The sequence below is a fragment of the Corythoichthys intestinalis genome, chromosome 7, assembly GCF_030265065.1.
Source record: "Corythoichthys intestinalis isolate RoL2023-P3 chromosome 7, ASM3026506v1, whole genome shotgun sequence".
NCBI classification, from domain to species: Eukaryota; Metazoa; Chordata; class Actinopteri; order Syngnathiformes; family Syngnathidae; genus Corythoichthys; species Corythoichthys intestinalis.
In genome coordinates, this window is record NC_080401.1 from 57419663 (window position 1) to 57446862 (window position 27200).

The 27200-nt window shown below is 40.1% G+C and overlaps 1 protein-coding gene across 7 annotated transcripts in view; it reads right to left on the bottom strand.

Annotated features, from left to right (window-relative positions):
• The window catches only part of evi5b (ecotropic viral integration site 5b), an 84808-nt gene that overhangs the window by 38871 nt on the left and 18737 nt on the right, over nucleotides 1-27200 (bottom strand). For 6 of the 7 annotated variants that reach the window (XM_057840625.1, XM_057840621.1, XM_057840620.1 and 3 more), the window contains exons 2-6: nucleotides 23330-23532; nucleotides 15000-15189; nucleotides 2503-2727; nucleotides 2361-2435; nucleotides 2161-2286 (exon numbers count right to left, since the gene is read on the bottom strand). In XM_057840625.1, coding sequence (XP_057696608.1) covers nucleotides 2161-2286; nucleotides 2361-2435; nucleotides 2503-2727; nucleotides 15000-15189; nucleotides 23330-23532 — 819 coding nt within the window. Of the gene's footprint in view, nucleotides 1-2160; nucleotides 2287-2360; nucleotides 2436-2502; nucleotides 2728-14999; nucleotides 15190-23049; nucleotides 23159-23329; nucleotides 23533-27200 lie in introns of those variants that run through there. The other variant, XM_057840626.1, reaches the window with a different exon arrangement.

Genomic DNA, 27200 nt, shown 5'->3' on the forward strand with positions numbered 1-27200 from the left:
AACCATGACTGTGCGTAGTGCTACCAATTGATATATCTTCTCTGCGTTGGGAAATAACATAAGGTGTTAAGAAAAAGATCAATTGCTACCTTGCTTCCCCACATTGCTTCGCTTGATAGTTCTAATCGTAGGGAGAAGGATTGTAAGGCTTTAGCCAATTAAAAAAAGGCTACAAAGGCTGCCAAAATTTACTCATTTTACGCTGCCTTTTATCCCTCCATATAGGTAAAATGGCACCATTACTGACTGAGCGCAACAATACGTGAGTGGGTCGTGCAGCGCATGCATTAATTGCGTTAAATATTTTAACGTGATTTACATTTTTTTTTTTTAATTAATTACCACCGTTATCGGGATAAATTTGATAACCCTACCTTAAGCCTAAACTAAAGACTCTGGATGAGTGTAACATATTATGTTTGTAACGTTAAATACAATTAGAAAACAATTTAATTAAAAAAAAAAAAAAAAAAAAATTTAAAAATTGCATGGCCGATATTTTTTTTTTGCCTATTCCGATACTTTGAAAATGACGTGATCGGATGCCGATCGATCGGGACATCTCTAATGATAACAATATGACACACTGACAACAATACGCTACAATGCAAAAGATATTGAATTATTTGATGGAAAATTATAAAATGATGATGGTAGCTTTTCCCCTCTCCATATTTTATAGTGCACTACTTAACAGTATATTATCTCTGCTGCCATTTCAGTTCGAAAAACAGCTAGTCTTTTTTTCCCTTCTAATTGAGTCTCCCACATGTATATTTTATACATACACACACACACACACACACACACACACACGCATGTACAGTCCCTGACAAAAGTCTTGTCGCTTATCCATATTGTAGAAACAGTTGCTAATAACCTGACTTTTAATTATTCAATTGGTTTCAGAAATGGTTCATATGAAAGCTAAGACCCTCCCAAATGATGTTGAATGTACAAAAATTAATTTGTTTCACTGAAAAAAGATTTATTATCATTTAATGACGAACTAAAGGTCAAATTTTGGCAAGACAAAAGTTTTGTCGCCTAAGAAAGTAGTGTGAAAATTGAACAAAAAACATACTTCAAATACTAAAATATGTTACATCACATAAGCGAATTAAGTAGTGGTGCTGTGAGATCCAAATGTAATATTTTGTACAGTATGACTTCCATGGGCTTTGGCAAGGATTCATTCAATTTATTGATGAAGTCATCAGGAACATCAAAGAAAGCAGTCTTGCACGCCTCCCAGAGTTCATCAACATTCTTGGGTTTCGTCTTCCATGCTTCCTCTTTCATCCTACCCATGTCTAGTGACTGGGCTTGCCACTCCTGAAGGATCTTGATCTTCTTTGCCTTGAGGAACTTTGAGGTAGAGATTGAATTATGCGATGGAGCACCATCCTGCAGCAGAATTTGTCCCTTTTTATGGTTAGGAATGTAAGAGGCAGCTAAGATTTGTTGATATCAGGGTGCAGACAATTAAAAAACTGTGTGGCATTCGCCAAGGCCCACAGCCTGTCAAAAGGATGGACGCTGGAAAAGTGGCAAAAGGTGGATTTTTCAGATGAATCTTTCATTGAATTATACCACTGTCGCCGCAAATATTGCAGGAGACCTACTGGAGCCCGCATGGATCCGAGATTCACTCAGAAAACAGTGACGTTTGGTGGTGGCAAAATCATGGTCTGGGGTTACATCCAGTATGGGGGTGTGCAAGAGATCTGCAGGGTGGAAGGCAACATAAATAGTTGAAATATCAAAAAAATCTTAGCTGCCTCTTGCATTCCTAACCATAAAAAGGCACCAATTCTGCAGCAGGATGGTGCTCCATCGCATATTTCAATCAAGACCCAGCCCAGTCAGCGGACATCAATGAGCATGTCTGGGGTAGGATAAAAGAGGAAGCATGGAAGACGAAACCCAAGAATGTTGATGAACTCTGGGAGGAATGCAACACTGCTTTCTTTGATGTTCCTGATGACTTCATCAATAAATTGTATGAATCCTTGCCGAACCACATGGATGCAGTCCTTCAAGCCCATGAAAGTCATACAAAATATTAAATTTGGATCGCACAGCACCATTTAATTAAAATCTATTTAGTAAATATTTGTTTTGTTTTGTACATTGCATCAATTTTGATTTTTCTCCTACCTGAATCATGCATTCAAACTGGTACATGCAGAGTCCCAGCTCGGCCATGCTGGGTTTGAAGAGCTCTCGCAGCCTGTAATCCTGCATCAGCTTGACAAAAACGCAAAAGGCCTCCTCTTCGGGCATCTGGACCAAACCAGAATCCCCTGTTACGATTCGGTATTTGTTCACAGAGAAAAATGTGAGCACGTGACCCTTACCTGCATGAGCAGCAGCCCTACGATGAAAGCGCTGCCTTGACAATATCCCACCTCTCGGTCCACCAGCGAGTAGGCCTGAAGAGCCCAAAAATAGCATTCACAAGTCCGCACCTTTCACGTAGGCTAACCGGTTCGAACGTACCTTCATGACGTTGAAGAGAACCTCCTGGCCCAGACTGTCCTTCTCCTTGAAGAAGTCGTGCTCGGGATACGTGCGGGCGATATCCCGGCGAATCAGCTTTTCGCACGGCGACGTCATCTTCAAGAGCTCCGAGTACTGGTCCTTGATGGTCATGTTCTGGGCGTTGCATAGTAGCTGCCACACAATGGCGCGGAAGTGGTGCGGGATCCCTTTTCGAACCAGATCCTGAAAGCGGATCGTCAGTAAACGAGTGAGAGGGGATGCTCTATTTTTGAGGAGATGTCCTAATCATCCGTATCAACTAAAGATGTCCCGATCGATCGGCATCCGATCACGTCATTTTCAAAGTATCGGCAAAAAAATATCGGACATGCCTTTTTTTAGTATATATATATATTTTTTAATTAAATCGTTTTCTAATTGTACAGACATAATATGTTACACTCATCCAGAGTCTTTAGTTGTGGCTTAAAGTAGGGCTATCAAATTTAGAGCTGAAACAAGTACTCGAGCAACTCGAGTAACTCGAGTTTAAAAACTGATCCGAGTAATTTTATTCACCTCGAGTAATCGTTTATTTTGACAGCTCTAAGCATCACGTTTTGCTCGGACTACTTTTAATGCGGGACAACGCGCTGTCACGTGCGGAGAGGAAGAAGGGGGGGGGGGAAAACTTACTGCAGCCGACAGCTGCCACAAACGACGCCGACGTTGCTAAATACTAGCCCGCACGATGCTACGTTGGTACAGGTAGAATCTCATGCGTCTCATAGAGATCACATGTATGTTGAACTAGATGCTAAATGACAGACTCGGCCGCGTCTGGGCAGCTTTAGTAAACAGCCGCCATCTTAAAGCAGTACAGCGCTAAGCGCTAATAAAGAGCGCTAAGCGCTAATAAATAAGATTAACGTTACTGTTCTGAAGTAACGTTAGCCCTGCGGAGGGCTAGGTTTCTATTAATTATGACCACTGTCGATGCTTGGCTAACGTGTCTTACATACAGGCTTTAACATAACATAGCATTGTGGAGTGATGAGGGTGTAAAATAAAAACTTAATCATGCTAACTATCAATTTTAGCTCAGTAGTCATTGCTGGATAAAACACCAAGTAGCACTGGTGCTAATGTGCTCCAATACAGCCTGTATCATACATTTATTTTGAACACTGCAAAAACTCAAAATCCTATCAGGACTTGCAGTTTAGACTAACTTAAAACTAGAACTTAAAAATGGCTTGACACAAAGAGAAATTCAATTGAAAGACGTGGGAAAAAATCCAAACTTTTAAGTGATGCGTGTTATCAATCGTAACTGCATTTTTAGGTAGATATATATATATATTTTTGTAATAAGATCGAAAGTTTTTTGAGTGAAAGCAGTGAATTGGTCTTTTTTTTTTTTTTTTTTTTTTTTTAATTCTAGTTACATCTGAGATGCAATTGTTGGCTGTTTTCAACAATATACATCGAAAATAAAGACATTGATTGACTGAAAATGGTTCAAAATTAGATGAAATGTCTTGTTTTCTCATGTATATTTATAATTGCTGTTCACCTAAAAATATATTTGTTTTATCCGATTACTCGATTAATCGATAGAATTTTCAGTCGATTACTAAAATATTCGATAGCTGCAGCCCTATATCGCATAAACGGCGGTAATTAATTTTCTTTAAATTAATCACGTTAAAATATTTAATGCAATTAACGGATGCGCTGCACGACCCACTCACACATTGTCGCGTTTAATCTGTAATGGCGCCGTTTTACCTACATATAGAGCTAACAGGCAACGTAAAATGAGTAGAGAGAATTTTGGCAGTCTTTGGAGCCTCTTTTTAATTGGCTAAAGCCTTAAAATCCCTCTCTCCACAATTAGAAATGTCATGGGAAGCAATGTGGGGAAGAGTGGTAGTGTTTGATCTTTTTCTTAACACCCTATGTTACTTCCCAACGCAGAAAAGATATATCAATTGGTGCCACTACGTACGGTCATGGTTGCACTTCCCATTATGCATGTGGGCAGAACAGTTAAATGGCTACAGTATCATTTAATGAAAGCTCAACAAATACACTAGATGGCTATATTTAGTCACAATATAAAAAGTCACATTTATCCTTTAAGTCTTTCTATCCGTGGATCCCTCTCACAGAAAGAATGTTAATAATGTAAATGCCATCTTGAGGATTTATTGTCATAATAAACAAATACAGTACATACAGTGCCTTGCAAAAGTATTCGGCCCCCTTGAATCTTGCAACCTTTCGCCACATTTCAGGCTTCAAACATAAAGATATGAAATTTAATTTTTTTGTCAAGAATCAACAACAAGTGGGACACAATCGTGAAGTGGAACAACATTTATTGGATAATTTCAACTTTTTTAACAAATAAAAAACTGAAAAGTGGGGCGTGCAATATTATTCGGCCCCTTTACTTTCAGTGCAGCAAACTCACTCCAGAAGTTCAGTGAGGATCTCTGAATGATCCAATGTTGTCCTAAATGACTGATGATGATAAATAGAATCCACCTGTGTGTAATCAAGTCTCCGTCTAAATGCACCTGCTCTGTGATAGTCTCAGGGTTCTGTTTAAAGTGCAGAGAGCAATATGAAAACCAAGGAACACACCAGGCAGGTCCGAGATACTGTTGTGGAGAAGTTTAAAGCCGGATTTGGATACAAAAAGATTTCCCAAGCTTTAAACATCTCAAGGAGCACTGTGCAAGCCATCATATTGAAATGGAAGGAGCATCAGACCACTGCAAATCTACCAAGACCCGGCCGTCCTTCCAAACTTTCTTCTCAAACAAGGAGAAAACTGATCAGAGATGCAGCCAAGAGGCCCATGATCACTCTAGATCAGGGGTTTTCAACCCAGTCCTCAAGGCACACTGTGGGTCCTGGTTTTTGTTCCAGCCGATCCAGCAGAGACAGTTGAACCAATGAGGCTTCTGCTAAAACAAGCCACACCTGACTGCAATCAACTGATTGCACTTGTAAAACACCAGATTGGGGAAAAAGTGTTGTCATCTTGTTTGGTAAGAATGAAATCCTGCACCCACAGTGTGCCTTAGTGGAATAGGTTGGGAACCCCTGCTCTAGATGAACTGCAGAGATCTACAGCTGAGGTGGGAGAGTCTGTCCATAGGACAACAATCAGTCATGCACTGCACAAATCTGGCCTTTATGGAAGAGTGGCAAGAAGAAAGCTTTTTTCTCAAAGATATCCATAAACGTCTTGTTTAAAGTTTGCCACAAGCCACCTGGGAGACACACCAAACATGTGGAAGAAGGTGCTCTGGTCAGATGAAACCAAAATTGAACTTTTTGGCCACAATGCAAAACAAGATGTTTGGCGTAAAAGCAACACAACTCATCACCCTGAACACACCATCCCCACTGTCAAACACGGTGGTGGCAACATCATGGTTTGGGCCTGCTTTTCTTCAGCAGGGACAGGGAAGATGGTTAAAATTGACGGGAAGATGGATGCAGCCAAATACAGGAACATTCTGGAAGAAAACCTGTTGGTATCTGCACAAGACCTGAGACTGGGACGGAGATTTATCTTCCAACAGGACAATGATCCAAAACATAAAGCCAAATCTACAATGGAATGGTTAAAAAATAAACGTATCCAGGTGTTAGAATGGCCAAGTCAAAGTCCAGACCTGAATCCAATGGAGAATCTGTGGAAAGAGCTGAAGACTGCTGTTCACAAACACTCTCCATCCAACCTCACTGAGCTCGAGCTGTTTTGCAAGGAAGAATGGGCAAGAATGTCAGTCTCTCGATGTGCAAAACTGATAGAAACATACCCCAAGCGACTTGCAGCTGTAATTGAAGCAAAAGGTGGCGCTACAAAGTATTAACGCAAGGGGGCCGAATAATATTGCACGCCCCACTTTTCAGTTTTTTAATTGTTAAAAAAGTTTAAATTATCCAATAAATTTTGTTCCACTTCACGATTGTGTCCCACTTGTTGTTGATTCTTGACAAAAAATTAAAATTTTATATCTTTATGTTTGAAGCCTGAAATGTGGCGAAAGGTTGCAAGGTTCAAGGGGGCCGAATACTTTTGCAAGGCACTGTAAATCTAAATTCAAGACTTTTAAGACCTTTTTTAATGCCATTTCAACTGAAAATTAATACTTTTCTCGCACCCATTATTTAGATAATATTGAATCGTATTAAAAAAATAAAGCACTGAACATCAAATTTAACCTCAATTACCAAGTGTGTTTGACAAAAGAATGCACATTTACTGAAGATACAATTAAAACACATTTAAATACAAGTTCTTTCAGATTTTTTCCCCCCAGGATAAAATGGATTTTACACTATTTTTGTATAGCAACTTCAGAAATTACATTTGCAATACAACAGGTTTCCCTTTTAAGAGGACCTAGTCAAGGTGGTAGGTTGGTGATTGTCAAGTTGGTCACCTTAACTGTAAAGTGCTTGGGAAAATCTTGCAATTGGCAGTGATTAAATGGGTGTAGTTTACCATTAATTACCACAAAATGAAAAAGCTACACATGACCATTTCCCTTGGTAATTGTTTTTTTCTATTCACATTACAAGTATACAAAACACATGTTAATCCTTTGTTAGCTATTGGATACATTTCTTTTAATCAGATAGAGAAAATCCATACTCTTATTCAATCAAGAAAAAAATTTATACGGGGAGGTGTTTTACTATCACCTACATTATAATTTACCTATCACCATGCCATGTTATTCAGATCAACGTTACCCCGCACTCGTTCCAATAATAGTGTCAACCGTGTTGTGTATTTGAGGGTGATGGTGGTGTAGTGGCGAAAAATGCCCCCCACACGTGAAATGTACCCCCTGGCGGGAACGCTTATTTATAACGCTTTATTGAGGTGAAAACATCAAATGTTTTCATGGACGCATTACAGGAATGGATTTACGACTGTAAAATCAGTTTTAAATAAATGAATTACACAAAGTACTAGTACTGTATTTTAGTAACAAATCATGGACTGGGCCACATAACCATCTTTGAACAGAAATGTATTAGTCTACAGGTTTTCACGACCATATTCCAATGACAATCACAAAGGTATGACATTTATTAGTTCAAGCAGAGTAAAATAATACATATTCACGGTACAAGAAAATCGTTTCCATGTCCGTCGTTTGGCAAGAAAAAGCTGTTTGTACGAGTGACGTGTGGGCGCTCAATGATAAAATAAATAGGCAAATAAATAAAATAAAATAAACGCTCAATACAGCGTTATAAATAAGCGTTCCCGTCAGGGGGGACATTTCACGCGAGGCTGCTATTTTTTCGGCACAACAGTTGTTGATCTACGTCTCCGGTTTATCCATGCTAAGGCTAGTGCACCTGCCAATACCCCATTGAACATGGCTAACACTTGAGTTAAAACTACGAAATTCAGATTCATTCGAAAGGCAAACCGTGCAGAAATACATTATTGCATCTAACACATTTTAATTGGAGAAATTGGCAACTTACTTTGAAATGTTAAACAGGTACACTGCCTTCGCATGACCCATAAACTGCGACCCAAAGTATCTGGATGCGACTTGGTCGCCGATCCAATACATCACATGCTGGTCCAACTGTTTGGACTTGGTTGTCTTGTTGAGGCTTTCGTCGAACATAACAACTAAGGCATCTGAGCAGTTCCTTACGTTAGCACACAGTACGATTGCCTGCTGTTGTGATGTTGATGCTAATGATGCTAACAGCGCGCACGCACGAGGTGCATTATGATTTGTAGTGCAGTGCATCGTAAAAATTCTACGCGTCATCTTCGTTATGGATAATAAAAAAAAAAATTTCGTCACGGATATAATTTAGGTTGCACGGAGAAGTTCTTCAAAATTAAAACCATGGTGGAAAAAATTCCAGACTTACGACAGCTAATTTAATACTTTAAATACCTTTAATAATGGAAAACTAAATTCAATGCTTTTTTAATACTTTTAATAACCCGCGGGTACCCTGGGCTTTCATAAAGTTATGTGGGAAAATCATCGTTTTTGAACCTTTATGAATCGTAATCGAATCGTCACGTGTCGAATCGCGATGCATGTAATAATCCATTTTTTGGAACTCCTCTATTGAATACAGTGGGATTTGAGGAAAGACCAATCTGTTTACTGTATCTAAAAATGTTTGCAGCGGACAGCAATACAATCTTATGACGCCGCTGTCAAATAAAGTGTTACCTATTAACTCAAATCAGAAATAAGCTGCACTGGACTATAAGCTACGAAAAAAGTAGCCGCTCATGGTCCGGAAAACTGTTCCATTATGAAAGAGAGAGAGAGAAAAAAATTGTGGCTCGTAGTCTGAAAAATACGCTACATTATTTTTAAAGCCCGCGTAAATACTGTGGATTTGCTACATGTGGAAATATCGGACTCTGGTGTTTACTGGAAACTATTTCCTGCTACTATTTTTGTACGAGGCTGTCCTTCACCATCTTGCTTAGCTGAAGCTAATTTTAGCGCACCTTTGGAAGTATGCTGATGTTGACACCTGAGACCAACGTGACAGTAGTGAAGTTCCATTAATGGCGATGGATGTCCAATTCATCTGAACTGTGAAGGGTTGGCAGCGTTCGAATGATCATCAGCCAATGAGTTAATGTCCTGACAGTGTAGGTTTAAATGTGTATAAGTGCACATCATAGCAGGAAAGAGCAGTGCCCAGTCAGCACAGGAAGTTTCTTAATCACAATGTGTCAGCAGTAATTCATGGAAACAAACCTACGCATGTTATAATAACATCATTGTGGACTCTCATATTTCTTCATCATTCAATAACATTTGAGCTTGAGGGCAGCGTAAGGACATATTAGTCGTATTTTCGTTTGATATCAGCAATAATACAGCGCAAATATATGGGGAATATTCACCATGTTTCCTCTAGTGGTGCAACAAAATACTGCGGTATTTTGTATCCTGATAGGTTATCGATATGGTCCCACCAAGAATTGCCTATTTTTTTCGCTTTGTCTGGCATACGAGCATCTCACATCGACAGACTCCCGCATCTGTGTGTTAACATCGTGTTTTGTATCATGTCAAATACTGGGATCATGGCACGTTTTAATACGGAGGTGGCTTGCATTTTGTTGCTGAAAATGCTCATTGTCCACCAGAGGCGTGCGAAATTTCCGATTCTTAGATTATTCGCGATTCGGCCGTGGAAGATTCGAGAACGATTCACAAACATCCAAATTCCGATTATTGAATTAGACAAGGTAAAGCGGAAATAAAACACAGTCAGTGCGGACTTCAGGACGCAATGAGGAACGGACCAAGAGTAAATATCATGTTCAACTCATGAGATATTAAAAAAACCAAAATACCTGACTGTGGCTGTCAGCCGCTACAAACAGCGCCCAGTTGCTAGTTGCTACAAACATACAGCAACATACTGCTATGGTAGATATCACATATATCAAGAACTAGATGTGAAATGACAGACGACGGCTGTGTTAGATGATATACCAAGAACTAGATGCAAAATGACAGACTTTCCCGTGCTAGTAAACAGGCGCCATTTTAAAGCAGTAGACTTCTCTAGAAGGCTCTGTTGTAGCGAACCTAATTACTTTTGATTTTAAAAAATATATTAAAAAAAAAAAAAAAAAAAAAAAAGGCAAAATCTTGACTTGAATCTATCTTTAAATGATGAACCAGTTTTAAAACTTTCACGTCGAAAGTAGACAAAGGAAATTATGGAATAACGGGAGCAATTTTAACAACTTTGATGGTTGATTCACAACATTAAATTAATTGAATGTAGTTTAAAGCTGCCTATACAGAATGGGGACTTGAGTATTTTATTTACTGTTTTTAACGAATAACTTGATACTGAAATAGTAGTTTGTTTAGCCTGAGAGGATTTTTGAACAATTTTGGAACTAGTGTACAAAAAAATTAAAGCGGGGGGGAGGGGAGGGGTTGTGGTGCATCAATAATCGATTTATAATTGAATCGGTGCCCAAAGATTCCCACCTCTATTGTCCACCGACAACGATCGGCGGCTTGTCGCACACCCCACTTGGTCCTCTTTGCGTGCCCGGCGGGAGAGCGCTATACTCGGCTTATGCTCATGCGGTTCTCCATATCGTCCAGACTTCCAGCCCCCGTCTGCACTCATCGTGTGCCCGGCAATAGACCACTATCCTCGGGTTGGGCTCGGGCAGCTACACGCTCCTCAGACATCGGCCCATTTGTCCGGCAGTCATTCTCCAGCTGCTTCAATCAACAACCCCGCCACCGTGTGAAATGATCCGGGGAGGTTTTGTGTGATTTTTCGCTTTGAAAGGAGAGAAAAAGTCTTTGAAATGCCGCTCGGTTCAGGTTAGCATGTCTTCTAGCTTTCACACCTCCGGTTTTTGTTGACGCTCTTTCCTCAGTTTCCGAAGCCGGGGCAGGGAAATGAGAAAAGCCGGACTAATTCCGGTGGCATAAAATATCGTTCGGGAGGTGCAAGAAGTTGACAGTTTTAACCATTTTTGAGTTTTGAGTAATTTTGTCGTGTCGTAATTAGGAGTGCAACGGTTTGCGGTTCAAAGCTGAACCATACGGTTCGCTCTGTACGGTTCAATACGCCTTTATGAACCGCGCCTTTTCGGTTTTGCAATTAATTTATTCCGAACGCTTTTGGAATGAATTGGTCGAGCTCTGTGTGCGACGTGAAGCACAGCTGTGGAGAAATTCCCGCCGTGCCACAAGGAAATGTCCGATCGCTGTCAAGCACCTGTGTAATAGAAGTCGAGTAACGCCCTCTCTCGCTTACGAGCGAAGTGAAAGTGAAACAAGAAAGAAAACAAAAAGCTACGGCGAGCGGAGGAGTGGAGAGACCTAATTTTGAGGAAGCACCGGCTACTTTCAAATCTGCGGTGTGGGAACATTTCAGTTTCCCCGTGCACTACAATGCTGAGGGAGAGAAAATATTGAAAAAAAAAAAAAAATTAAAATTTTGCAAGCATTGCTCAGTGCTTCTTCCCTATGCTAATGGCAACACTTATAACATGACTCCGGCACCTCAGTCGGCATAACCCACAGATATCCCTTTCTCAGAGCATGACAACCCTGGAGATGACTCCAGTGAAAACACACGGCGGGCTTCATTAATTTATTTGCAACGCTTGACCCGCGTAACATTGTTCCCTCGCGGAAAAATTTCTCCAACAACGTATTCCCCGACATTTATGAAATGGCCCGCAAAGCCATAGAAGATGACTTCGCTAAAGCACATAGTTTCGGCGTGACCACTGATAGTTGGACGTCCCGTGCTACAGAGTGCTACTTCCTAACCTAACTGTGACGGTCGACTATAATTCATACCTGTCAACTTGTGAGGTCTCGGCGTAATTTGTACAAGTGAGCACTGATTTTTAAATGTGTACGCCGTACGTTACGTTCAAATTCTGTACGTTTTTCGTGCATTACGTTTTTTTTCCCCTCCGTTCGTTAATACGTTGGTTGAATGACGCGAGAAAAGTCAGAGGCACGGAGAGGGAAGAGTGTTTGTTGTGACGCTGTAGCAAACGCGATGCTAGGCTAGGTGGCTCCAATATTTCCTGACTGTAGCCGACAGCCTACAACCTACGCCTAGAGATCTCATGCATATAGAACTACATGCGAAATGACAGACTTGGTAGCGTTAGTAAACAGCCGCCATTTTAGAGCAGTAAACTTCTCAGAAAGGCTCTGTTGTAATGAACCTTCCAAGTGAACCTAAGTAACTTTTTATCTAAAATACTCCTAAATCGGCAAAATCTTGACTTGAGTCCATCTTTAAATGGTGAAACAGTTTTGAAATTTTCACGTCAAAAGTAGACAGAAGGGGACTAAACAGAAGGGAACTAATGTAAAAACGGGAACAATTTTATCAACTTTAACGGTTTATTCAGAACATTAAATGACCTCCGAACATAGCAAATGTTTTTTTTTTTTTTTTTTAATGGAAAAAAAAAACATGAAAGCTAACACCAGTTACTTTGCCAAGTAACATTTTTACTACTGTGTGTGTATTTCAGTAGTCAGTCACTACACTAGCCAAAGAGCTAAGAGGCATTTTGACAGTCGAGTTTACATTTTAAGTGTTTATTTCATTTCTTAAAAGCAAAATAAAGGCAGTTTAAAAAAAAATAAATTTAAATGCAAAAAGCAAACCGAAACCGAACCGAAACCGTGATCCCAAAACCGAGGTTCAAACCGAACCGTGGGCTAACTGAACCGTTGCACCCATAGTCGTAATGGATAAATGCATTTTGAATATTTCATATTCGATTTAGCACAAGACAGTTATTTGTCATGACCATACCATTTATTTAGCAATTGGGGAAAAAATACTTTGATAAATCGAATATCCTGTAAAAATATTGGAGCAGAGAGATTGAAACAATGACATTTTGCTGCTCTCTTCGTTTTATTTTCCTCATTCTGAATAATTACCCCTCAATGGACTGAATTCTAAATCAGATTAAATCGTGACCCTGCCGACGTCATCCTCCAGCTGGGGACGCTTGAGCGCTTTAATGACAGGTGGGGCTAAAAGGCAGATTAAAAGACTAATTTCTGGTCCTCTGCGCTTTGCCAAATTGTTGTGTATCGTGGAAATGTCTCAAAATATGATTCTAATTCACATAATAATGCTATTTTGCGATTTTTCATGCTGTAACAGGCACTTTAAGGAAGACCGTTTCCCATGAGGACCAGCGCACACCCGCACAGTGTCGTAAAATCATCATGATCTCCCTGTCGCCAGCAGATGGATTAAACGACATTTCTGTTTCCAGAGGCTGTGTGAAGGATGAATTGTAATAACGTAATAAATCCAGTTGTGGCTAAACAATAGCCTATGATGGTTAGCAACCGCGTGGCTTAGTGTGGCTAAACCCCCCAACCTCACACGAACTCGTCAGCGCTGACGTGTTTGGTTGAGGGGGGCGTCACGCTAGTGAGTAGAGGTGTGCGAAATTTCCGATTCTTAGATTATTCGCGATTCGGCCGTGGAAGATTCGAGAACGATTCACAAACATCCAAATTCCGATTATTGATATACGTCAAGTAAAGCGGTATTAAGACACACTCAGCGCGCCGCACGGTCTCCAAGACGCAATGAGGAACGGAGTGAGAGTAGCTAAACATCATGCTTGTCATTACCCGGTGTTCTGACAATTTTTTTTGTCATAACAACGGCCCCTCGGGTAATGCCAATTCTCAACTCACAGCTCTAGCTCAACTCATGCCGCGAGATAAAAAAAAACAAAAACAAAAAAAACCAACAACAACAACATAACTGACTACTGCTACAAAGTACGTCCAATAATGGTACGGTAGATATAATGTTGATATAGGACTAGATGCAAAATAGACTCGGTGGCGTTAGCAGCACATGTACAGAAAGCCAGATGCAGGCGTTAGTAAACGGCCGCCGTCTTAAAGCAGTAGACTTCCCTGCAAGGCTGTTGTAGCGAACCAAATTAACTTTTTTATCTAAAATACTCCTAAATCGGTAAAATATTGACTTGAATCTATCTTTAAAATACTTTAATGGTTGATTTACACATTAAATTGAGTGTAGTTTAAAGCTGCTGACACAGAATGGGGATTTGAGTATATTATTTATTGTTTTTAACTGTTAACTTGATACTGAAATAGTCGTTTATTTAAGCCTGTGAGGCTTTTTTTTTTTTTGGGAAACAGTTTTTGTAACTAATGTACAAAACATTAAAAGCAGCTAATAGCGGGGAGGGGGGGGGGGGGGGGGGGGGTGTCATCAATAATCGATTTATAATCGAATCGTAGCCTCTGAATCGTAATCGAATCGTTAGGTTCCCAAAGATTCCCACCTCTACTAGTGAGTGAAAGCTGGGCCAAAGTTTATTCTTGAGTATGCTTTTATCCCTGGTAGCCTCCCTTTTTCTTCCTCCTCGGACAAAACTTTTTGTCTCTTTTGTTGCTCTGCCATCTTTGCAGAATTTGCGTGAAGGTTTCGCATTGACTTGTCTTTATAATGAAAAGGGTATGTGACACATGCCATAAAGAAGTCAGCACATTTGTAGTTTTTTTGTGTGGCAGGGTTCCGCAAAGTTAAAAAGCACCGGTTAAAGGGATTCAGACCCCCTCAAGATACAAAAGAGGTGTCATTCAACTCGTTGTCAGTCGACACATCATCACAATTGTTATGAAAAAATTTGATAAAGGTGGAAAAGTTACCTAGCATTGGTTTAAGATACATATATATATTTTTTGATGTCGCGAGCTACCCACTCTAATGTTTCGATCGACATACTGTAATGGGCACCCCTGTCATATCGAAACATCGTTATCGTGAGCCTTGTATCACAGGTTGTATCGTGAGCTACCCAGAGGTTCCCACCCCTATTGGTTAATAGAGATTTTTAATGAATCCAATCTTTCCTTGTTAACTCTTGATTGTCAGCACTTGGCTTGAAATCTGACCTTGAGCTGCTTCTCCTTCTTCTTGCGGACCTCCTCCCACTCATTGACGATGCGCCCCCACAGGATCCAGGAGTCCTCCTCCAGGTGCGAAAGGTTGGAGGAGGCCGAGGAGCTGGACACCAGTGAGGAGCCGCTGTTCCTCCGCGAGCCGTTCATGGAGCGCAGAGATTTGCTGTCCGTCTCCAGAAGCCTGCAACACAATGTCGATTTTTATTGTTTTGATCATTTCTTCAAAAATTTCTAAGATGTTTTTTCATTAAATTCATCAACAGTATTTTATTCATCTGTAAAAAACAATGTGTTGAACTGTTATTTTCTGTACACTTGTCTGCATTTCCAGTTAAAAGCTTCCTCAACTTGGAGAAACATCAGCTGCAGAGTTGACGTCATGCGGCAGGGCTCGAGTTTCAGCCGCATATGGGTCGCGTGGGCGGAACCGGAGCTTCCTACTAGGCTCACGCGACCAGTTGACAAAAGGGAAGGCCCGGCATTAAACTCAAACAAAAGCATGAGTGTGACTTTGCACTGCATGTGGGATAAAACTATAGTCCTAAACTAAAGCAAATGCACATGTATGCATTTTAAATACGAAACTACACGTACAGTGGTCTGAAAAAGTATCTGAACCTTTTGGAATTTCTCACATTTCTGCATAAAATCACCATCAAATGTGATCTGACCCTTGTCAAAATCACACAGATGTAAAAACAGTGTCTGCTTCAACTAAAACCACCCACACATTTATAAGTTTTCATATCTTAATGAAGATAGCACAAAAACAACGAAAGAATGGGGTAAAACAATGAGGATAGCATGCAAAGAATAACAGAAGAGGGAAAAATAAGTAAGTGAACCCTCTGCCCAAGGACATTTAAAAGAGCAATTGAAACCAATTTTTACCAAACAATTTAAAGAGCATACGACAGGAGAAAAAAAATGTCTTAAATAGCATTATTATGTGAATTAGAATCATATTTTGAGACGATTCGACTATATACAACAATTTAGCAAAGCGCAGATGACGAGAAATTAAGTCTTTTAATCTGCCGGTTAGCCACGCCTACCATTATAGACCCTACCCACGTGACGTCACAACTCCTTCCTCCTGACTGGTGCCGCCCAATTGTCCGTCAACACATCATGTTTCCCTGTTACGGCTACGTACATTCCTCCTATTTACGACGTGTTTTTCTGCTCGTTAACATTAATAATCAAAATGGTGAAGGCGTGTGTGGCGGTCGGTTGCAATAACAGAGAAGATAGACGGAGAAGACGGAGAGACTTGAAGTTCTACCGGATTCCGAGAGACCCGGAGAGAAGAGAGCGAGATGGGCTGCTGCAATTCGACGAGAAAACTGGGCTCCAAACGATTACCACAGATTATGTAGTAGTCATTTTATATCTGGTAAGATGCATTTAATATATATTTAGAGGGTTTTGGGCTGACAACCACAATTAAGATCATTGCTAGGCTAATCGCCGACACCATACACGTATGTATGTAGTGAGAGTGCTATCGCTAAACCATATAAACATTAAAAGCCCTAACTCCATTGACAAACGACATGAAATACATTAGACTTGACAGTGGATGTTAGCAATAACAAAAGATTTTGAATTGAAAATTTCGTAACTCACCTTTCCAAGCACAAGATAGATTCCTGCCGAATTTTCGTGGACGAGGACCTGTTTCACCCAACCAGCAACGAAGTATTTATAAGCCTCCAAGCTCTTAAAGTTTTTCAAACTTTCGTGAGAATAGGCTGATTTTGTGTGGACAAGATAGTTGTACAGTTCAGGGTAGCTAGCAGATGTCAGGCAAATACGGCGGGTCGAAAAACATCGATTTAGGCATCAAATATGGATCTGGCGAATGGATAAACTGAAGCTTTTCCACATAACGCCTTTTATGCAACGCATCAAGTGAGTTTACGGCATCCGAAAGCACCGGGTCTTCCATGAAATGCATTATAAATTGCTCGATCAATTGAGACCATTGATAATACAGACACAAAATGACGGACAAGTGGGCGGAACCATACAGCGAGCACGTGATTTTGTGACGTCGGTGGGTAGGGTCTATATTCCTAAACTAAAGCAAATGCACATGTTTGCATTTAAATACGAAACTATACGTACAGTGGTATGAAAAAGTATCTGAACCTTTTGGAATTTCTCACATTTCTGCATAAAATCACCATCAAATGTAATCTGACCCTTGTCAAAATCACACAGAAGTAAAAACAGTGTCTGCTTTAACTAAAACCACCCAGACAATTATAGGTTTTCTTATGTAATGAAGATAGCATAAAAACAATGAAAGAATGGGGTAAAATAATGAGGCTAGCATGCAAACAATAACAGAAGGGGGGAAAATAAGTGAGCCCTCTGCCCAAAGATAGTTAAAGAGCAATTGAAACCAATTTTTCCCCAACCCATTTAAAGAGCATACGACAGGAGAATAAAAGTCTTAAATAGCATTATTATGTGAATTAGAATCATATTTTGAGACGATTCGACTATATACAACAATTTAGCAAAGCGCAGATGACGAGAAATTAGTCTTTTAATCTGCCGGTTAGTCACGCCTACCATTATAGGGCTCTAGCGTCCCCAACAGGTGGATGACGTCAGCAGGAGACTGGGCTCAACGGTTTTACTATACAGCCCATTGAGGGGGAATTATTCACAACGAGGAAAAGGCGACGAAGAGAGCCGCAAAATGTCATTGTTTCTGTCTCTTTACTTCAATATTTTTACAGGATATTCTTTTCATCCAAGTATTTTACCCAATTGCTAAATAAATGGCATGGTCATGACAAATAACAGTCTTGTCCTAAATGGAATGGAATGCTATACGGAATAAAACTGCACTTATTCAGGACGACATGGCAAAATTACTCCATAATGGTCAAAACTGTCGACGTCACCTTTACTGTCGCAACTCCTGAACGATATTTTATGACACCTAAATCGGACATATGTCATTTCCCTTCCCCGGCTTCGGAGAATGTAAACAAACCAAGAGGCGTGACAGCTAGCCGACATGGTAACCCAAACCGAGTGATGTTTCAAAGTCTTCGAAGTGGAAAATCACAAGTAACTAGCCCGGATTATTTGACATGACGACTGGGTTGTCGATTGTCTTCGCGGATCGGCAAACCGCCCAGCGGAGAGCAATTTACAGTTCGTTCCCCGGAGGAGGGAGGCTGCAGTTGTTGTGCAGCTAAAAGTGCAGCTAATATGCATGAGGAGAGCTTTTTATATGCCTGCCAATGATCAAACGTAAGTAGTCCTTTATTTAAAGAAAGTTTCTAGTGTTTACTTTGTAATCGCTGTATTCGTATTTGACATAATACAAAAGAAGATGTTTACTCACTTCCTCGTAAGTCCAATGGTCCCACAGTAGTAGGGCTTGTTTTGGCCAATATGCATGGTGAATGGGAACCTTTTGAAACTCCAAAAAGGCGCACACGCCTCTCCCTCATAAAGCTAGATTTTTCTGCAGCCGTTTGGCTGGCGTGATGCGAAAAATAAACGTATTAATCCGCAAAATCAGCTGAATCCTTAGTCCTCATACACAACAGTACGGCTGTTTAGTGAAGAGGACACTTTCACCCGTACACGTCACAGCGCCCTCCTCCTAAATGCAAGACCGAAGCTGGAAGTCACTCATTTTCCTGGCGCGGGATTCAAAAAACTAAATAAATATAGCGATCGCTTCCACACACATCCAAGCGGTCCATATCATTCAGGAGCATAAAATACCGCGTGTATTATGAAATAAACATGCTTTTTCGTGTCACATGCACTTAAGTAAGGTGTGTCCCCAATCACTGATGAGTGGTTTAAAGCTGCCATGCCCACTATAAAACACACACCCGGTAAGAATTGTCTTGATGAGAAGCTGGGAAACGATGCAAAACCATGTCTAAAAGTCTGGATGTTCATCAATCGACAGTCAGAGAAGTTGTCTGCAAATGGAGAGAATTTGGCACTGTTGCTTCTCTCCCAAGGAGTGGCAATCCACCAAAGATGATGCCAAGAATACTCAGAGAGGTAAAAAAGAACCCTAGAGTGTCTGCTAAAGACTTACAGAAATAACTGGCACAGTCCAATATCTCTGTGCACACATCAACTACATGTAAAACTATGGCCAAGAATGGTGTTCATGGGAGGACTCCACCTAGGAAGCCACTGCTGTCTCAAAAAAAAACCCATTGTTGCTCATTTAATGTTCACAAAAAGGCAATTGGACAGTCCACAGAAGTTTTGGCAAATTATTTTGTGGACTGATGAAATTAAAGTAGGGCTTTCAAAATTATCGCGTTAACGGGCGTTAATTAATTTTTTAAATTAATCATGTTAAAATATTTGATGCAATTAACGCATGCAATGAATGACCCGCTGGCATATTGCCTCAAACATTACAATGAGGCCGTTTATGGACATTAAGAGTGATGAGAATGCCACCGGCCGCTTGGGGGCAGCGCAATTCCATACTCATGTTATGTCTTCTAAACGTGGGAGAATTAGTAGTTGTGAGACGTTTATGCTGTATTCACAATGCAATGCAAATTGCTATTTGTGCTCCACACATATTTCGGTAAGTTTTCTTTCTTTTAGTGGCAATTATGTGTCTCTTGTTTTATTTTGGGTAAGATATGTACAGATACAGTGGGGAGAACAAGTTTTTGATACACTGCCAATGGGTGTATCAAATACTTGTTCTCCCCACTGTATATGTTATACAGTAAAGGCGAGTGGACACAGGCGTTCTTTGGACCGCGCCGTTTATTGGCATAAGCTTCTCCTTCACAACAAACATAAGTAAATAATAACATAAAAATAAATAAATAAATAAAAATAAGTAAATAACATAACAAACATAATTCCTATCTCTCAAAAAAAAAAAAAAAAAAAAAATGTTCACAAAAACAAAAGCACTTCAGTAGAGCTGAAACGAATACTCGAGCAACTCGAGTTTAAAAACTGATCCGAGTAATTTTATTCACCTCGAGTAATCGTTCATTTTGACAGCTCCAAGCATCACGTTTCGCTCGGACTACTTTTAATGCGGGACAATGCGCTGACGTCACGTGCGTAGAGGAAGAAGCAATAAAAAAATATACAAAAACATTTCCGCAGCCGACAGCCGCTCCAAACTACGCCGACGTTACTAAAAACTAGCCCGCATGATGTTAAGTTGGTAGGAGGTAGCATCTGATGAGTCTCATAGGCTTCGTCTTAATGCACGAATCCGATTTTTTGTCATATCCGTTTTTTTGGCGTGCCCGTTCAGACTGCCTTTATCCATTGAGACCGTTCAAGTATTACGCATGCGCACTAATTCGCAGTCCGACACGCGCTAAGCAAGAAGACCCGCATGCGCAGAAGCATCAAAACAAATGACAGCAGTCATCCGTCATTCCAGGGATATCATATTTTGCTTTTCAAAAGGTGGACACAAATAACAGACATAAATAATCCCCGTTTAGGCTTATATTCAAAGTTTATATGGATCGATAGCATGCACGCACTGTCCGTGCACGTCACACACACATACGGGCAGTTTGTCCCGACTCTCGGCCGTGGAGGCAATGTTGAAATATTGCTCACTTGGAACAGAGAGAAAACTGAGCATTCTCAGGCTTATCCTCAACCCAGTTTTATTTTTTATGACTGTTGTCAAGCTCAGCTCTTCCTCAAAAGCCGTGTTCACTGCAAGCTAGGCGCTAATAACGCACAGGTGCATCGCTACGGTAACGACTCTCTCGCTATTTGATGACGTAATTGCTGCATTAAATCCGATTTGCGGGACTGGACAGTACAGACCGCCGCGACAGTCTGGGAAAATGTGGCCCAGATCGGATTTAGACCACATACGAAAGTGACCCAGATCGGATTTGAAATGGTCCCGTTCTATGCGACTTGTCACGTTCAGACCGTCAAGTTAATGCCTCACTCGAGTCGGAAAAACACGAAAAAATCGGATTCGTGCATTAAGACCTGTAGTATGAACGTAGCCATAGAGCGCACATGTATGTTGAACTAGATACGAAATGACAGACTCGGCCGCGTCTGGGCAGCGTTAATAAACAGCCGCCATCTTAAAGCAGTAGAGCGCTAAGCGCTAATAAAGAGCGCTAAGCGCTAATAAATAAGATTAACGTTACTGTCTGAGTCACTAGCTCACATAACGTTAGCCCTGCGGAGGGCTAGGTTTCTATTAATTATGACCACTTTCGATGCATGGCTACTTACTTTAAGGCTTTAACATAACATAGCTTTGTGGAGTGATGAGGGTGTAAAATAAAAACTCAATAATGCTAACTATCAATTTTAGCCTAGTAGTCATTGCTGGATAAAACACCAAGTAGCACTGGTCCCTAATGTGCTCCAATACAGCCTGTATCATACATTTATTTTGAACACTGCAAAAACTCAAAATCCGATCAGGACTTACAGTTTAGAGTAGCGTAAAACTTAACTAGAACTTAAAAATGCCTTGACACAAATAGAAATTCAATTGAAACATTTGGGAAAAAAATCCTAACTTTTAAGTGATGTGTGTTATCAAGCGTAATGGCATTTTTAGATATATATATATATATATATTAATAAGATCTAAAGGTTTTTTGAGAGAAAGCAGTGAATTTGTCTTTTTTTTAATTCTAGTTACATCTGAGATGCAATTGTTGGCTGTTTTCAACAATATACATCGAAAATAAAGACATTGATTGACTGAAAATGGTTCAAGATTAGATGAAATGTCTTGTTTTCTCATGTATATTTATAATTGCTCTTCACCTAAAAATATATTTGTTTTATCCGATTACTCGATTAATCGATAGAATTTTCAGTCGATTACTCGATTACTAAAATATTCGATAACTGCAGCCCTACACTTCAGTCTATAGTAATGAGGCCCTATTCTGACACACAGTTAAACAACAATGCAAAATGAACTGGCATTCCATATCAAAATAGCTATGCAAAATACACTTAAAACTTTTCACTCTATTTTTATTAGTTATTTTTATTCTTATTATTATTATATTAATTCTACTTTTGATTGAAAATTTTACAAATTTTATTAAAACGAAAACATGAAGAGGGGTGTTAATATAAAATTACTATAACTTGTAACTATAACATTTATCGTTTAAGAACTACAAGTCTTTCTATCCGTGGATCACTTTAACAGAAAGAATGTTAATAATGCCATTTGTGATTTATTGTTACAATAAACAAATACAGTACTGATGTACAGTATGTTGTATGTATATATCCATCGTGTCTTTCCATTCCAACAATAATTTACATTAAAATATGGCATATTTTAGAGATGGTTTGAATTGCGATTAATTGCGATTAATTACGATTAATTAATTTTTAAGCTGTAATTAACTTGATTAAACATTTTAATCGTTTGACAGCCCTATCATCTTTCCCAGAGCATGTGAAGGCAGCATTACACATTACAGGTAGTGGCAGAGAGTAACGTAACGCGCATGTCAAAAAGAACAAGACAATCGGATTAAGCTGGGTCTAGGCCAGTGGTTCCCAAACCCGTCCTCAAGGACCCCTGTGGGTCCTGGTTTTTGTTCCTACCGATCGAGCACAGACCGTTTAACCAATGAGGTTTCTGGTAAAACAAGCAGCACCTGACTACAATCAACTGATTACACTTGTAAAACACCAGATTGGTACACACGTGTCGTCCTGTTTTGTTGGAAAGAAATGCAGCACCCACAGTGGCCTGATGTGGAATAGTTTGGGAACCCCTGGACTATGCAAATGCGGCTTGAACGTGAATCTCTTTACTGAAACTTCATGTATACAGATCAAATCCTACTCACTTAATACAATTGATTTCAATCGGATTGAGGAAAATTAACCATGTAAACGTACCCAATGAATTACGAGCGTATGCAAACACGAGTTGCTTGGCTAATAATTTACCAGAACAAGATGCCTGAAGCTCATAAAATTTCCAATAGGACATCCTTAAAGTCCAAAATAAGCGTCTAGTATAAAGAGGCCATACCGAGACCAGTTCATGATGTTCTCCTCATCTGTGAGACTAGGAGCGCTTCACCGACAGGTTTCTCAAGTGCTGATCAACTAAACGTCGGACGACTTTTATCTGCTTTTGCAGGGTCCAAAGACCTCGGAGGACGCAAAGCAAACACAGCGGACTGACCGAATGCACAAATCCCAACCTGGCCCTCTGAAATCAAGCGGACAACAACGCTAAGATGGCGCAAGATGGCGCCAATGTGCTAGTTTTGGTACTACGACATTGTCATTTTTTCCCCCCGACTCACCTGTTCTGCTCCTCCAGCTTGGCCAGCAGCTCCACGTCATCGGGGCTGAGCTGAGGCGGTGACGACGGCGAGGACAACGACGGCGAGGACGCGGAGCTCGGCAGGGACGTGGGCGGGGCCACCTGGCTAGCCATCTGACCGACCGACTTCTTCACCCATGAGAGAGTAGAACTCAGCCTACCGGAAGCCTTGTCTGTCGCCACCTGCCGAGGAAAACATTTGAACTCATTCGGACAGAGGTCGAACTCATTTGAACTAGGATGGCTGGCCAATGTCGGTGATCGACGTCCGACCCATTTGGACTGGGAGAGACTGGCAGTGCTTGGTAATTAAATTAAAAAAAAAAAAAAATGTAATGAGTGTGAAAGCTACAATGCTGGCCGAAAGTATTGGCACACTGCAACAGGGCTGCAGCTATCGAATATTTTAGTAATGGAGCAATCGGCTGAAAATTCTATCGATTAATCGAGTAATCGGATAAAACATTTTTTTTTTTTTTTTTTTAGGTAAAGACCAATTATAAATATACTAGGGCTGTCAAACGATTAAAAATTTTAATCGAGTTAATTACAGCTTAAAAATTAATTAGTCGTAATTAATCGCAATTCAAACCATCTATAAAATATGCCATATTTTTCTGTAAATTATTGTTGGAATGGAAAGATAAGACACAAGATGGATATATACATTCAACATACGGTACATAAGTACTGTATTTGTTTATTATAACAATAAATCAACAAGATGGCATTACCATTATTAACATTCTGTTAAAGCGATCCATGGATAGAAAGACTTTTAGTTCTTACAAGACAAATGTTAGTACAAGTTATAGAAATTTTATATCAAAATCCCTCTTCATGTTTTCGTTTTAATAAAATTGGTAAAATTTTCAATCAAAAAATAAACTAGTAGCCGGCCATTGTTGATGTCAATAATTACTTACACAATGCTCATGGGTGCTGAAGCCTATGAAATCAGTCGCACCCAAGTGCCAGCAGAGGGCGGCAAAACTCCGAAAAACACAACAAGTACACCTTTCACTGTGCTCTCATTTTAATCTGTTTGAGCAGGACATTTGTGCGTTAATTGCGTCAAATATTTTAACGGGATTAATTAAAAAAATTAATTACCGCTCGTTAACGCGATAATTTTGACAGCCCTAAAATATACATGAGGAAAAAAAAGACATTTAATCCAATAGTGAACCATTTTCAGTCAATCAATGTCCTTATTTTCGATGTACATTGTTGAAAACAGCGAACAATTGCATCTCAGATGTAACTAGAATAAAAAAAAGACTAATTCACTGCTTTCACTCAAAAAAACTTTTAGATCTTATAAAAACAACAACATATTTCTTACCTAAAAATGGAATTACGCTTGATAACACACATCACTTGAAAGCTACGTGTTTTCCCCACGTGTTTCAATTGAATTTCCATTTGTGTCAAGCTATTTTTAAGTTCTAGTTAAGTTTTAAGTTAGTCTAAACTGTAAGTACTGATAGGATTTTGACTGTTTGCAGTGTTCAAAATAAATGTATGATACCTGCTGTATTGGAGCACATTAGGGACCAAGTGCTACTTGGTGTTTTATTCAGCAATGACTACTGAGCTAAAACTGACAGTTAGCTTTATTATGTTTTAATTTTACACCCTCATCACTCTACAGCGCTGTGTTTTTACAGATTAAATAAAGCCTGTATGTAAGACACGTTAGCCACGCATCGACAGTGGTCATAATTAGGGTTGTTCCGATCATGTTTTTTTGCTCCCGATCCGATCCCGATCGTTTTAGTTTGAGTATCTGCCGATCCAGATATTTCCCGATCCGATTAAAAAAATTTTTTTTGCTCCTGAATCAATTCCAATCATTCCCGATAATTTTTCCCGATCATATACATTTTGGCAATGCATTAAGAAAAAAATGAATAAAACTCGCACGAATATATACATTCAACATACAGTACATAAGTACTGTATTTGTTTATTATGACAATAAATCCTCAAGATGGCATTTACATTATTAACATTCTTTCTGTGAGAGGGATCCACGGATAGAAAGACTTGTAATTCTTAAAGGATAAATGTGACTTTGTATGTTGTGACTAAATATTGCCATCTAGTGTATTTGTTGAGCTTTCAGTAAATGATACTGTAGCCATTTAACTGTTCTGCCCAAATGCATGATGGGAAGTGCAACAATGACTGTGCGTAGTGGCACCAATTGACATATCTTCTCTGCATTGGGAAATAACATAGGGTGTTAAGAAAAAGATCAACTAATACCTTGCTTCCCCACATTGCTTCCCACGATATTTCTAATTGTTGAGAGAGGGATTGTAAGGCTTTAGCCAATTAAAAAAAGGCTCCAAAGGCTGCCAAAATTCACTCTACTCATTATACGCTGCCTTTTAGCTCTATATATAGGTAAAACGGCGCCATTACAGATTGTACTCGACAATGCGTGAGTGGGTCGTGCGGCGCATGCGTTAATTGCATTAAATATTTTAACGTGATAAATTTGATAACCCTACCTTAAGCCTAAACTAAAGACTCTGGATGAGTGTAACATATTATGTCTGTAACGTTAAATACAATTAGAAAACGATTTAACTAAAAAAAATATATATATAAATGACGCGATCGGACCATCTCTAGTCATAATCAATAGAAACTAAAGATGCACCGATACCGATACTAGTATCGGCAGGGGGCGCCGATCCGGCCCAAAATGGTGGTATCGGTATCGGCGCCGTCTTTGGTGGTACTCGCCGATACCATTTACCGGTCCATTATTATAACATTTGACCGCAGCCTTTTTTTTTCCTCCTGGCGCTCACTACACTTTGTCTCTGAGTTGTGTGATGACACGTGACCACCAAACAGCTATCGCTATTGGCCTGCTCCAGACCAATGAGAACGGGCCAATAGCCACTTCTGACCAATGACATGGCCGACATGGCGGCGGTCGGGAAATATTTCAAAATCCCGTCAATTAAAATCAATGGCTGCGTGCAAGATTTGCGGCCTGAAAGTTTCGAGATGTGGAGTTAAATCAGCCAGTTTCAATACCTCGAACCTGATAAAACATGTGAAGACGAAACGTGAACGAACACAACGAGTTTGTGCGTGCAAGAGCAGGACTGCTTTCCAGAGGAAAGGCGTTGGACAGGTGCAACAATCTCTGGTCAGTTCACTACGTCTACTTAACTTTTATTGTCTTTTACTGAAAGAAATGCTGCAGTAATTTGGGAACCGTTTCCAAAGTAGGGTTGCCACCTTTCAGAAATAGAAATAAGGGACCCACCCCCTCCCGAAAAAAAGGAGGCTAATAGAGAGACGGGATGCTGTGGTCAATTATTATTACTTATAATTGTGAGCGTCCGCAAATGCGGAAACAAGGTTGGACCTCGAAGCGGACAACAAGCGGGGGATAAGTACAAGGGTTTAATGATTGCAAACAAAAAATAACACGCGATCGCGGGATAGTAGAAATAACAAAAGGAGTCCGTGACAGCAGGTCGACGGAGCTCAATACTATAAACTCGAAGATTTAATAACTAAGACGATAGGCAGCGAGCCAAAAAGCCAAAAATAAAAACACTCAAATACCTGCACAGGGTAGAGGTTACAAACGAGTGCAGCACACTACCAGAAAAAACCCAATGCAGGGGCGTAACATGCAAATGTAGTGAGACTATAGTGCGAGATGTCAAATGGCGATCAGCAAAGCAAATATCTCGGCAGCCTTCTCTGAGCTCACCCGTGCTTAAATGCTGCGTTGATGAGCCCGCATTGGATTCAGGTGCGACGTCAGGAACGCCCCCACTAACAGCCCAGCAACAAAACACAATCTAACCAGCAGC